The 12,896-nt window shown below is 39.1% G+C and overlaps 1 protein-coding gene across 8 annotated transcripts in view; it reads left to right on the top strand.

Moving 5' to 3' along the window:
* The window catches only part of Tnrc6b (trinucleotide repeat containing adaptor 6B), a 227,315-nt gene that overhangs the window by 187,226 nt on the left and 27,193 nt on the right, over nucleotides 1-12,896 (top strand). For 6 of the 8 annotated variants that reach the window (XM_010612493.2, XM_010612497.3, XM_010612528.3 and 3 more), the window contains 5 exons: nucleotides 534-608; nucleotides 1,424-1,469; nucleotides 2,620-2,756; nucleotides 3,713-3,883; nucleotides 8,373-8,498. In XM_010612493.2, coding sequence (XP_010610795.1) covers nucleotides 534-608; nucleotides 1,424-1,469; nucleotides 2,620-2,756; nucleotides 3,713-3,883; nucleotides 8,373-8,498 — 555 coding nt within the window. The remainder of the gene's footprint in view (nucleotides 1-533; nucleotides 609-1,423; nucleotides 1,470-2,619; nucleotides 2,757-3,712; nucleotides 3,884-8,372; nucleotides 8,499-12,896) is intronic. The other 2 variants (XM_010612539.2, XM_010612534.2) reach the window with 1 other exon arrangement.

The raw sequence follows: 12,896 nt of genomic DNA, 5'->3' as shown, positions 1-12,896 counted from the left end.
TGGTCTACATAACAAGACCTTGTAGACCCTGTCTCAAAAAGAACAAAAAACAAACAACAACAAAAATCTGACAGTGGCTTCTTTTCCATGTGAAAAGTAGTTATTCAGTTACTTCTAGTTCATTTTGGGTTTTTTTCCCCTTTGGGTGTTTTTTTCTTTCTTTTTGTTGTTGTTGTTGTTGTTTTGTTTTTTAAGACAGGGTCTCACTTTGTAGTTGAGACTGACCTGGAACTCACTATGTAGCCCGGGCTGGTTTCGAACTCATAGGGATCCTCCTGCCTCAGCCTCCCGAGTGCTGGGATTACAGGCGTGTGCCACCACACCCGGCACTTCTAGTTCATTTTGATGAGAAAAATAAGAATTTTTTAAAAAACAAAAATATATAAGACGTATTAACCATTTAAACTAATAGATAAAATATCAAAACAAAAAAATAGAATTCAAAAGGTAAACTCCATTTTCATTATGTACTTTTGCAATTTAGGAGGTTAAGATAAACTGTGGTTCTGAGGTTACGTATTTCATTTCTGTAGTGCTCACTAAAAGGAGGAAACAATGATTCATGGATGAATCCTCTTGCCAAACAGTTTTCAAATATGGGATTGCTGGTAAGTTTCACTTTTCTCATATGTATAACATAGCCCACATTTAAGGGTTAGTATGAATTTTAAGACCACTGACATATAATACAAAATTACGTTTTTAGAAACTAGTTAAACAATGTTCTTAAAGTAAGCAATATTTACTTTGTGTTCTTTTACTCTTTATGACATACTCTAACATTTAAAGGTGAGGGCTTTTAAATTTATTACTTATTTTTATTTTTTAGGAGAATAGGGAAGAAAGAATTGGACTCTTAATATTTATAGTTTTCCCTGATAGTGCTGTGCCGGTTTTCACATTGTAATTTTTAAAAGGGCAACAACAAATAAGAAAATAATACCAGGATGAATTATACAGGGAATTTTTACAGAATTTCTAATTTCCTTATCTCTTGGGAACAGTGTGGGGACACCCTGTCTTGGTTGCCAAAAGACTTGGCTGCACGCTTTAAGATTTGATGACTTGACAGATCACGAGAAGAAGTTGTCATCATTTGGCTGCCATTAGTAGAATTTGATCCCAGGCCGACTGGAGCTTGAGGACAGAGTTTTATTTCTCTAGTCAGCTGTTTAGCAATTGCACTCTCCATAGATGTACTGAGGCTGACTGTATGTGATAACTGAACTTTAGGAGTATAGCCACCAGCAGCAGTCAAACTAGTATGTTAAAAATCTTTAACTCTTCACTCCAGTTTTAAATTCATTTCAGAGGATCTAATATAGTGTCAGGGATAAGATGTGTCTGTCACATTACTAAATGTCACTTCTCTGATTCAAGTATAGACAGCCTTAATTCTCATCTTTTTTTTTCCTTTTCCCAGAGTCAAAGTGAAGATAATCCAAGCAGCAAAATGGATTTGTCTATAGGTGTGTATCCTTCCACCTGTGGGAATGGACTATTTTAGTGTTAATGATATGCCATTGGGATCTCCTGGCCAGTTTGAGTTGGGATAATGCAGTTTATGGAATACTTCCTCTGCGCAAGATTCTGTGCAAGATACTAGGTAGGGATTGAGAGTGCAAATGAGCCAAGGGAGAATGTAAAGGATTGATGTATACCAGGTATAAGCTGGTTGGATGTGGAGGCCACCAGTTAGCTAAAGAAGGTGCATCCACCGAAAACCTTGCTCAAGAAGGGACAGCTCAGTTGTACTACATCTTCTGGCTTTTTTTTTTTTTTTTTTCTTTTTTTGAGAGAGAGAGAGAGGCCAGATAGAGTAACTAATCAGATTGTTTTATTATGTGTGTGGTGCTGCCAGACTTGGGTTTCTGGTTCTGTCTGCACCAGATATCTCATTATTAATGAACTTTCCCATTGCAGCTGGAGCATAGGCAGTGTCAGCCCTTAATCTGGAAGAGTTTCTCAGAAATTCTATGCTCCTGGGTAGTAAAGGAAATAGGCAGATTTTGATCTGTAAGTATCTTGGAGTTCTGAACATGCCAGCATGGAATCAAAAATATATAGAATTGCGAAAGGAAAGTGGTAATAATCATTGAACTTGGGAGATTACATTATGCAAGTAGTATGAACACGTTCAACTGTATTTAGCTCTTAAGCTTTAAATTTTAGGGTAACAACCGTGCCTCTTATTATCTTTTTATTCCCCCAACTGTATTTCACAACCCCATTTATCTAGCACATGCTAAAATAGGAAAGCAGACAACTTCTCTCACTGAGAACATTTGAGTTTCTGAGCAGGATGTGTTCATCAGACATCAATAATCAGTCTAAATATTTTCTTAGCCACATTTTGCAAGGTTATCCCTAAGGCCCTTTCAGGCTTCCAAGAAAGACAAGCTGCAACAGATACATGTTTTGTTTGCCTTTTTACAGAGGACCCACTAGTGTTCCAGAGACAAAATTTAGCCTAAACTAGTGAGAATTCTCCTGGTCTTTTCCAAAGAGTAGAAAGAGCTTGTACCTATACCCCAGGGGGGGCTGATATGGCCGGTTACTCTTAGTTCTTGCAGAAAACATTCATTCTTGAAATTTTCACTTTTATTTATGTTCTTTCAGATAAGAAGTTTGATGTGGACAAGCGAGCAATGAATCTCGGGGATTTTAATGATATCATGAGGAAAGATCGATCTGGGTTCCGTCCACCTAATTCCAAAGACATGGGAACCACAGATAGTGGGCCTTATTTTGAGAAGGTGAGTTGAATCCTTTTTTAAAATAATTCACAAGAAGCACTTTGGTTCCCATTTATCTTTTGAGAACTGATGCTGGAGAAAGCATAGAATTACTGAATTGAGTGAGCAAAAGACAAACATCACCTGCATTAGAGTGGTGACATGAAAATAATATCAGTAGGTAATTGGACAGAAGCTAGAACCATCTGTCTTTAGCAAATGAAATTGTGATAAATTCAAATTTTGAAGTATTTATTCATGAATTTGGGGGCCTACTCAAAACAGGTAGCAGAATTTTAGAGATGAATTTATTCTGAATTCTTTTTCAGCTGCTTTGCAGGTACGAATCAAATTTAGGGTTTTCTCCTAAAGGCTTGCCTTCTACTTTTGAAAGAACTCTTTTATCTTTTCTAGTTCCCAGTGGTTTGTGTTTAGTTGAAGTGGTATACTTTTCAAATTCTCAACTACTGATTGAAACAAATAATTTATATCTGTTGGTTTTAATTCTTAATATTTCTAATTGAGGAGATTATTCTTTGATTCAGAATATCAATCTGCAGTACTCCTGGTCTCCACAAAGCAGTTAAAATCAAAATTTTTAGATCTGCCACCTTTTTGACATAATTGATGCTGGTCCAGCCAGCAATATCTTCATAAGAAGATTGTCCTGGCTCCTGGGTCAGGTGTTTTACAGAATAATCAATACTAGATACCTAAAACTAAGTATATGGCAGCTCTTAGTTCAATGGACAGAATATATTACTGAGTGGAAAAGAAAAACCTTTATCAAAGAGGATGGCAGATGGTGTCTGTTGGGCAAAGTATGATGGTTATTGTCAGATCCAAATTCCATCCTTCGTTATTGCTAATCCGCTCTTACTTTGTTTATTCCTAGTGTCTTTCTCTTTCCCTTCTTGCATTCTGTTGCTTCACTAACCAACACTCATTGTGATTGGCTAACTCCTACTACCTTTCAGCTGACTTTGCCTTTCTCCAATCAAGATGGGTGCCTTGGGGATGAGGCTCCCTGCTCTCCCTTCTCCCCTACTCCCAGCTACAAGCTGTCTCCCTCTGGTTCCACACTACCCAACGTCAGCCTTGGAGCAATCGGCACAGGGCTCAACCCCCAAAACTTCGCTGCTAGACAAGTAAGGAGGCCTCTCAAATTTGTAACTGCTTGGCTGTGGCCTCACCTTGGCTCTGGTCTGCAGTTTATTGCATCATTTGTCTGTCTTGGGAAATTTGTTGATTAATGAATGCACAGAATGATATTAAGTGTAGGTTTTAGATCTTTGAGCCCATAGAACCCATCTCTCTTCATGTTTCTCAGCATGGATTTTATTTTAAACCTGTTTCTTTTGTCTTGCCATTTTTTGGTCTTGAGTTCACATTTAACCAGTTAATAACTGACTTAGGAGAATGTTAATGAGTTTACAAGTTACTTTACATAATCTAATTTAGTAATATTTTTAACATTAGATTAAATAATAAGCAATATTTCATGGGTCTTTTCAATATAATACACTTGCTAATTAAAAATAATAGTACCCAAGCTTAGTGGCCCTGTTGAATCCCTGTTGCTTGGGAGGCTGAAACAGGAGAATTATAAATTCAAGGCCAGACAGGGGAACTTAACAAGACCCTGTCTCAAAACTTCTAAAAAGGCTAGGAGTGTAGCTCAACACTCCTTGGGTTCAATACCCACTATAGGGAGGAAAAAGCACTAGTAAGATTAAGTGTGAAGGTTATAACATCTTGAAATTTTTAAGCAACTTCAGCTTAAAAATCTTTAGTATCTTTAAGTTAAAAATGCAGTAATTACCAGAGAAGGATAATTTTAATGCATGATGGAGCTTTGGAAAGAGGAGATACTGCTTATATTTGGCAGGATTTTGTTGGACCTGGAGCGGGCCCTTTTCTGGCCTTGCACCTGGCCGTCCTCCAAGGAAGAGCCGTGAGTGGAGACAAAACTGGCAGAGCTGGTCGGATGATGGTGCCTCCTCCCCCTCCAAGGCCCGAGGCACATAGCATCAGGCTCTCACTCCAGTCTGCTTCAGCTGTTGGGGAGGAAACCAGGAACTTGAAGTCACAGCACTTCTCCAACAGTAATTCTAGTGGGGATATTTTCCCATCCATAATTCTGTGACCCCTCACCTGTCACTGTGCCCTTTACCTCAGGATGTCACGAGAGGACCTTAATTATATAGTATGTAATTACTATTTGGATTCATTCATATGATGATTTTCACAGATACATTAAAGATGACGTGAAGCAATACCTCTTACGCCATAGTCAGGCTGCACACAGGTCTCTCATATACTTTCCAGTTGTCTGTGTGTTCAGATTGGTGATGTCTGAATTGAGAATCGTAGGTAATCTTTTGTTTTCTTCCTGTACCCCCCCCAACATTTGTACAGAGAAGATGTATACATACTGTTTATGTAAACAGGGAAGAGGCACTCTTGGTTAATGGTGATTATAAATGTGGTTCCAGGATCGCATAGTTGTCAGATGCTGTCAGTACATAAATTCAAGCATAATAGACCAGCCAGACTAGTTTGGCATTGGGCTTTCAGAAAAGGTCATTCTTCTTTCTGTGTTTTTGGATTACTACAAGGTACATTGGTAGATAGGTAGACACATGTGCTCTATCCCAATATGGTTATGGTTTTGTTTGTTGTTTGTTTTGTTTTGTTTTGGGAGTTTTTTGGGGAGGGGTTGGTGCCAGGGATCTAACTTGGGACCTTGCACTAGTGAGGCAAGTGTGGAACCACTTAGCTAAATCACTGGCCCTGGTTATGGTTTCTTTCAGAGTATTCTAGAGAGTTAATTCAAATCCTTTATAATTAAAAATTTTTTATGATTTTTAATTTCCAAATTGCAGAAGATTTCATTTGGCTTGCTTATTGTGTTTTAAATGTATATACTTTCCTGAGTTAAACACTGAAGTTGCAAATATGACCAATAACTATGAGGAATCAGACCATCTTAGAAGCCTCACATATAACAGTCAGGCTTTAGCAATAGCCAGATGATCGCTTCTCGGCCTTTTGGCTAAGATCAAGTGTAGCAATAGCCAGATGAACCAAGGGTGGTACATAGACAAGCTTTGGGGCTTTTTGGGTTTTTTGTTTTGTTTTGTTTTGTTTTGTTTTGTTTTGTTTTTTTGGTACTGGGGATCAAACTCAGGACCTGTGCTTACAAAGCAAGTGGTGGAACCACTGAGCTAAATCCCCGGCCTACCCTATTTTCGAAATGTAACTTTTTTAAAGGTCAAGAATAATCATTTTCCCCAGTCTGTCTCTACATAAAACAGCAATTCTGAGCCAAGAAAATGAGCCGCTGGTGATGCCAAGGTCCCCTATTAAGCTCTAGGAAAGTCACTTTTTGATAGACTACTACTGATTTACCTATGCTATTAACCATTTCAGATATAACAAAGTGCTATTTATGGCTTAGAGACCTTAGAACTTTGGCAAGAAGAGTGGAATCTGTCTACTTGCTAGGAAGAGGGAAGAATGGCTTGACTTTATCCGGATTCTAAACTGGATGCAGTGGTCCATGCCTATAGTCCCAGCTAGTTAGGAGGCTGAGGCAGGAAAATTGCTTGAGCCCACTAGTTGAAGGTCAACAAAGTGAGACCCTGTCTCTAAGGGTGATGATGATGATGATGATGATGATGAGTGACTCCCACTGGGATGAGGTGTATCTCAGTGTTAAAAGGCATGTTATGTGCAAGGTCCCAGGTTCAGTCTCAGTATCTGTCCCCTGCTCCCCTTTCTTGCGTACACATGTACAAAGATGCTCAAAAAGCAGTTTAATTTTACCAAAACATGCATCTGGCAAAGGCTGTAGCTACCAGCAGCTCCACCATCCAAGAACCAGTGGTGAATAAATAACGTCTGGTTATAAGGCTATTACTTTGGTAGTAAAATGTGAGGTCAATTTTATTAGACTAAGCCTTGCTGAAATAAACATTTCCTTTTTTGTTGGCAAAGATCAGTACCAAAGCTGTCAATCAAGAAAAGTTAGAGCTGAGCCATTTCACCTTATACCAGCAGTTTGAAGAATATGACATGAAAAATAGAGACATTACAGTTGATGTCTACAGTTGATTCCTAGGGCTTCTCATATTTAAACAGTCCAGTGGGAGACATAAAACTCAAGGTGGATCTTTGATTTTTTTTTTCTGAGATACACATTTTAATTGCCATTTCTACTTTATGTTTATAATCATTTTTGTTTTCAGTGCTTTTAAGTTTATTAATTTACCTGTAGTAATCCCTTAATCTATTTTTGAATCATTAAGCCATCACAGTATCCTCAGTGTTCTAGAACTTAATGCTGCCTTCATGAAATTCTTTAAAATTGCCTTATCCCCATGATAAGCTGATGGCAACTTCAATTCGAAGTTTTTATCTTCAGTATAAACAGTGGGGCAGTTTTCTTTGCTGGAGGTGCTTCGCAAGATGTTTTCATGTATGCAAATTGGTGGGTGATGGATGTTTGCAAATGATGCATGCATCCTACAGACCAAGGCTGTTTTGAGTTCTGGGAATGTAAATAGGGAATGATTAAGCTGGTAAAAAGACAGAATGGCAAATAACTACGACACAGTTTGTTGGTGGGTGCTGTCAGTTACAGTGTTGATAACGCTCATGTCACTTTGCACATGAAGTGCAAAAGAAGGTTTTAGGGATGATGTCTTGACCTCTGCACTGGGACTTAAAGAGACCACGTGAAAATGGCATGGGGAACATTCTCAGGCAGAGGACGGTGTCTGGTAGAAGTCTACTGAAGGACTTTCTTGACTAGAAACAAATCAGAAGGCCAGGATCACCTTACAGCCCATTTTTCTGTAGCTCTCATTGAACAGTGGAGAATGTGCTCAGGGAGGTGGTCCTCCAGAAACCAGGGAACTGTGCTTACCTTTAATTAGACTAGTAGTCGTACATTTTAATGCAAAGGTACAGGTGAGTAATACTTGTTTTGAATCCATGGAATGATTTATTTTTCCCCTTTCTTCCCTTTTTATGTCTGTGCAGTTGATTAATATTTCCTCATCTAGCAAAGAAGGGATTGAACAGATCCAAGACAGGAAAAGGGTGTTCAGAGCTAGAATGGGTTCTTGTTGGCCCTAGGCTCACTGCTGGAATGGGTGATGGATGGTTAAACGAACTGAACTCAGAGAAGTGATATCAGAGTGTTATTTTACACTGGAATTATTCATAAGCATGTATTCCTAGTCAGGTACCTTCTAAGAGGGTTTCTGCAACTATAATGTTTGAGACTAAAATTAAGCAGCCTTGAAAAGAGAGTAGTTTAGTTGAATTAAATCTCATTTTGCCTGTAACTTTCAATCACAAAGAAAGAATATAGTGCTGCTAACATTTGGCTGAATGTAACCCTTTTGGTTTATAGAGTTCATCAGGCGCTCAGATGGTGAATGGTATGCCCATGACTCCATTTGAGTAACTGGCCCCCAGCATTCCAAGATGAAGAGCTTCTCAGTTATAAAGTGCTGTGATTCCACAGAACACAGATCGTGATTCTTCTGAGGGATAGAAACCAGAACAGCTTCTTACATGTGTTTTCTTTCGGTAACAAAAGTCTCACTGGTGCTGTTACATCTACAGGGCAGCAATCACGGTTTGTTTGGAAACAGCACAGCACAATCGAGAGGTCTGCACACCCCAGTGCAACCACTGAGTTCTTCTCCTAGTCTCCGGGCACAAGTGCCTCCCCAGTTTATCTCCCCCCAGGTAAGCAATTTTATGTTTCCACAATTCAGAAATAAAGACCATTCATGTAGCTACCAGCTGTTCACTGGTTTTGTGGATATGAAATGAATGGTAGTTATTAGCCTAAAAATGTGGAAAATTGAGCGCCAAATTCAGAATTGTTAGAAGAGAATATGATTTTTTTTCTTACTGCATCATGACTGTAAATTAGTTGTTTTTGTATGAAAAACATTATGATTGTATTCCTTTTATCAAAATTATTTTTCTAATAATTGTATTATGTTGACTTTTTAATTGATTATAATCAAAACTACTTTATAAATTCTGATAGGCAACACCTAGAAGTTGATTGTTCTCAAGGATTCACCTACACATATATAGAAGAATTATCAGATTCTGGATTATTTCCAAGATCTTGAGGGATTATATGTTAAAAGACTTAACTAGATGCTCTAGAACTCCTTCCAGAGCTAATGCAGAGGGTTCTGGCTGAAGTGTGTTGGACACAGTCCTGTGGATACCATGGGAACCTATTAGTTCTGTTTCTTAACAGAAGCTATGTCATTTGGTTTTCTTGGAGACGGGGATGAGAGATTTGTGCCAGTCTCCTGCATATTCTTCTGATTGGAGAGAGTGTAGTAAATGTCGTATTGAAATGTTTAATAGAGTTTGGGAGATTGGATGAAACTTTGCACTAGCAGTGACATTCAAACTGGATTGCGAAGAATTGGTTTTCAGGCCACAGTGAGATTAAGGAGGCTTTCCAAGCAGCAGGAGCATCTTGCAGGAGCAGTAATACCTAAAAGGATATGGCATATTTGGGGAGCTGAAGTTAGTTTAATTTCCTTGAGCTGGTTGAAGTATATGTATACATGTGCATGCTATCCAGGCTGGAATAGGAAGAATCTAGACTGCAAGTTTGGGACTGTAGTTGTCAAAGCTTTGTTTGCCTTGCTTAGTAGTTTGGGTATTGTCCTGTGGCCCAATCCATGTTAGCCTAGTTCGTAGCCATTACCTAGGTGTCTATTTAAAAGTCTTCACTCTAGGGGCCCGGGATTTAGCTCAGCAGTTCGATGGCTTGCCTTGCAAGCGCAAGGATCCGAGTTCAATCCCCGGTACCAAAAAAAAAAAAAAAAACCCCAAAGAAAGTCTTCACTCTAATGAGACAGAATTTTGGACTTTGGAGCTTGGTCCCCAGGTGATCTTTATGTGCGCCCTAAATTTTGACTATTGCTTTTATAGATAAGGTTATCATGAGTGAGGTTTTTCAGTTGAGAGTTAATACGAGAAACTGTGTGGTTTAGGTTAAAAAGATGACACCAGCAGTAAACAGGAGGATGTGTTTGAATGGTGAAATTATCAGAGAAAAGAAAAGTAGCTCAAGTTTAGCACAGGACTGCCAGTAAGGTGGTAGCAGTGAGAATTCAGACCCTCTTAGGAAAGGCAGCTCCCATCTTTTTATCACAGAACATGGTCCTCCTATTTCCACTCTTCTTGCTCTTTGTGTCGACAGTATTGGCACAGCCAATCACTCTTCATTTGGCTTTTTGGACACCTTCTACGTTGATTCTCTGCATCTCCTTTCTAGCTCCATTATAAGTGCCTCTTAACTTTCCCAACATTGAATCATCAGAATGCCTGATCTTGAACCTTATTGCTTACTATTTGTAGCCACCACTAGGTGTACATTCAGTCCATTAGTATCCCTTGAGAACTTTATCCAGATGCTGATCATTTCTTATTATCTCCTCCAGCACAGCCCCTGGCCGGGTCACCACCATTCCCTTCCTAGATTATTGTAGGGATCGTCTGCCTGCCTCACCCTGCTTCATTCAATTCCTGCTGTCTGCAGTCTGAGTCAGGCTGATCATCTAAAGCCCAGTTGTCCCCTGTTGTAGCCATTAGCCACATGAGCCCTGTAAATGTGGCTGGTGGGCTGGAAGAACTGAATATTTTATTTGTCTTGGTTTAATGAACTGAAATATAAAAAACTACACCTAGCTAGTGGCTATTTCAACATTACAGAAAGCTCCACATAGTATTGCTCCAAAAACATTGTATTTTCTTTTCTGGGCATCCCCTCATGGCTTGTTCGCTCACTGAGAGCACAGCATCTTTCCTGAGAGCTCTGAGGTTCTTGGTGATGGCCTTCCCTGGTACCTGCTGATCTTCCATGTATTCATGCCTTTCCAGCCAGCTGGCCCCAGCGTACTAAGCATATACTCAGACTGCTCTCTTCTCAACTTTGGATCTCTTTTTGAACACCACCTCATCAGACAAAACATCCCTGGCTACATTATATACCATATGTCATCACCGCATTGGTGATGGTCATTCCATCTCCTTACCCTCCAGTGGTTTCCTCTGTTCATTGCCTTTTTTTCTGCCCCCTGCTCATAGGAATGTATCAGGCTTCACAGTGGCAGGGACTGGTTTACTCCTGGAGCCTGAGCGTCTTCAGCTGTTTTTGAGCTCAGTGATTTGAGCATGTCAGGTCACAGGACAATGCATATTAGAATGGTTTCCACAGTGAAAGCCCAGTCACCTTTGACGAAGGATTGGATGCTGCATATGTAACCGAAGTACTCTATTTAAAGTATAAGCTGGATGTGGCATTGCACACCTGTAATTCTAGCACTCTGAAAGGCTGAGGCACAGAGGACCACAAGTTCAAGTCCTGCCTGCGCAGCTTAGCCCTTGTGAAATCCTGTCTCAAAATAAAACATATAAAAAACAGCTAAGCATGTAACGTAGTGCTAAGGCCCTGGCGTCTATCACCACTTCAAAAGCAAAAAATTGACACAAATTTTTGAAATTTGTTTATTTAACCAGATATGGTTAACACTGATTTAATGTGTAACGGGAACAGGATATTTACTAATAGAGTCTTCCATTTTTTCCTTAAACTTTCTGTATTTTAAAAAACAATTTTTTTTCAGATGTTTTTCTTTGACTTTGTTTCTAAACCTAGTTGCCCAGAATAAAATTTTTGAGTTGAATTACATGAGCATTTTTTAAAATGTTTGGCAAATAATCACTTTATAAGGGAAGTTAGTATTTAGGCATAGACAACAGACACTGAAACTCGTCTTTAAAATTTGTGACCAGGTTAAGGGTGTGGCTCAGTGGCTGAGGCCTGGTTGTGCAAAGCCCTGGGTTCCATCCCTGAGGATGGGGGGTGGTGTTTCTACTGTTGCCTTTTTCCTTCAGTGACTCAAATATTCAGAAAGTAACATAAACTAGCAGGTTGTTTCATCTTGCCTTTTAAGTTCCTGTCATTTTGCACCTGCAGTGCTTCATTAAATGCCATATTGATTACAACAAGATCTTTGCTTTCTCCAGCCCAGCTGGAGATTGAAGTGCTTTTAAGCCAGAATAATTAACTCCCTATATCAGGAATGTGCAAAGCTGCACTTTAATTATTCTGCAGTCCAGGTATGAATAGCCATTTGCCAGGAGTGTAGTAGCAGTGCTTCTCTCTGGTCCTTTTGTAATTTTTTGGAGGAAGAGGGAAGGGAAAATCTGCAGAAGGGAGAAGTTGAGCAAGGCTGGAGAGGAAGTCCTTAGAAGTGTACCTTTCATGGTTTCTGCAGTTGTTACTGTGTGGAATTTACAAGATGATGCCATGTGTTAGCACTTCTGTGCTTTGTTAGTCTTTCTATAGATATCTTTTAACAATTGTTTCATTTTGTCCTTTTTTTTTTTTTTTTTTTTTGTACTTACAGAAATCATACAGTATATATAGCTTTTGCCACCCTTTAGTTTTGCTTAACATTTCTAAGATTTGCCCATCATATTCCTTTGGGCAGTTGTGGTCTTTGTAGAATTATATTATGAGATTATACCATAATTTATTTGCCTCTTGTATTATTCTTGGATATCTGGATTGTTTCTAGGTAGTAATACAATTATGAGGAGTGCTGCTATAAATATTCTTTTCTGTGTGTGTGTGTGTGTGTGTGTGTGTGTGTGTGTGTGCCAGCCAGGGATTGAACTTGGGCCCTTGTGCTTGCAAGTCAGGTGGCAGAACCACTGAGCCAAATCCCTGGCCCTGCTCTGAATGTTCCTATATTTGTTTCCTAGAATACATATACCTTAAGTAAATACCTTAAATGGCAGGTTTTTTTTTTTTTTTTTTTTTTTTTTTTTTTTTTTTTTTTTGCTTTTTTGTTTGTTTGTTCGTTTGTTTTAAGTGGCATTTTCTTTAAATGGTAGGGATAGTGGACAGGGGGACAGAATAATGGGCTCTTGGCAAGGAATGGAATCCATTCCCAAACTGGAAAGTAGTGGGTGGTTGGTCCAGTGATCTTCTGATTAGTTCAGTAGAGCTGGTAAAACAGAACAAAGAAGGAAAATGAAGGCTCAGTGGCCATATTTTTTAGGTTGCTTCTTTATTTGTTTTTGGTTCTGGGGATCAAA

Source organism: Fukomys damarensis, unplaced genomic scaffold (assembly GCF_012274545.1).
Source record: "Fukomys damarensis isolate Sample0158 unplaced genomic scaffold, DMR_v1.0_HiC HiC_scaffold_19, whole genome shotgun sequence".
Lineage (NCBI taxonomy): Eukaryota > Metazoa > Chordata > Mammalia > Rodentia > Bathyergidae > Fukomys > Fukomys damarensis.
This window is presented reverse-complemented; position numbering and strand designations above follow the sequence as displayed.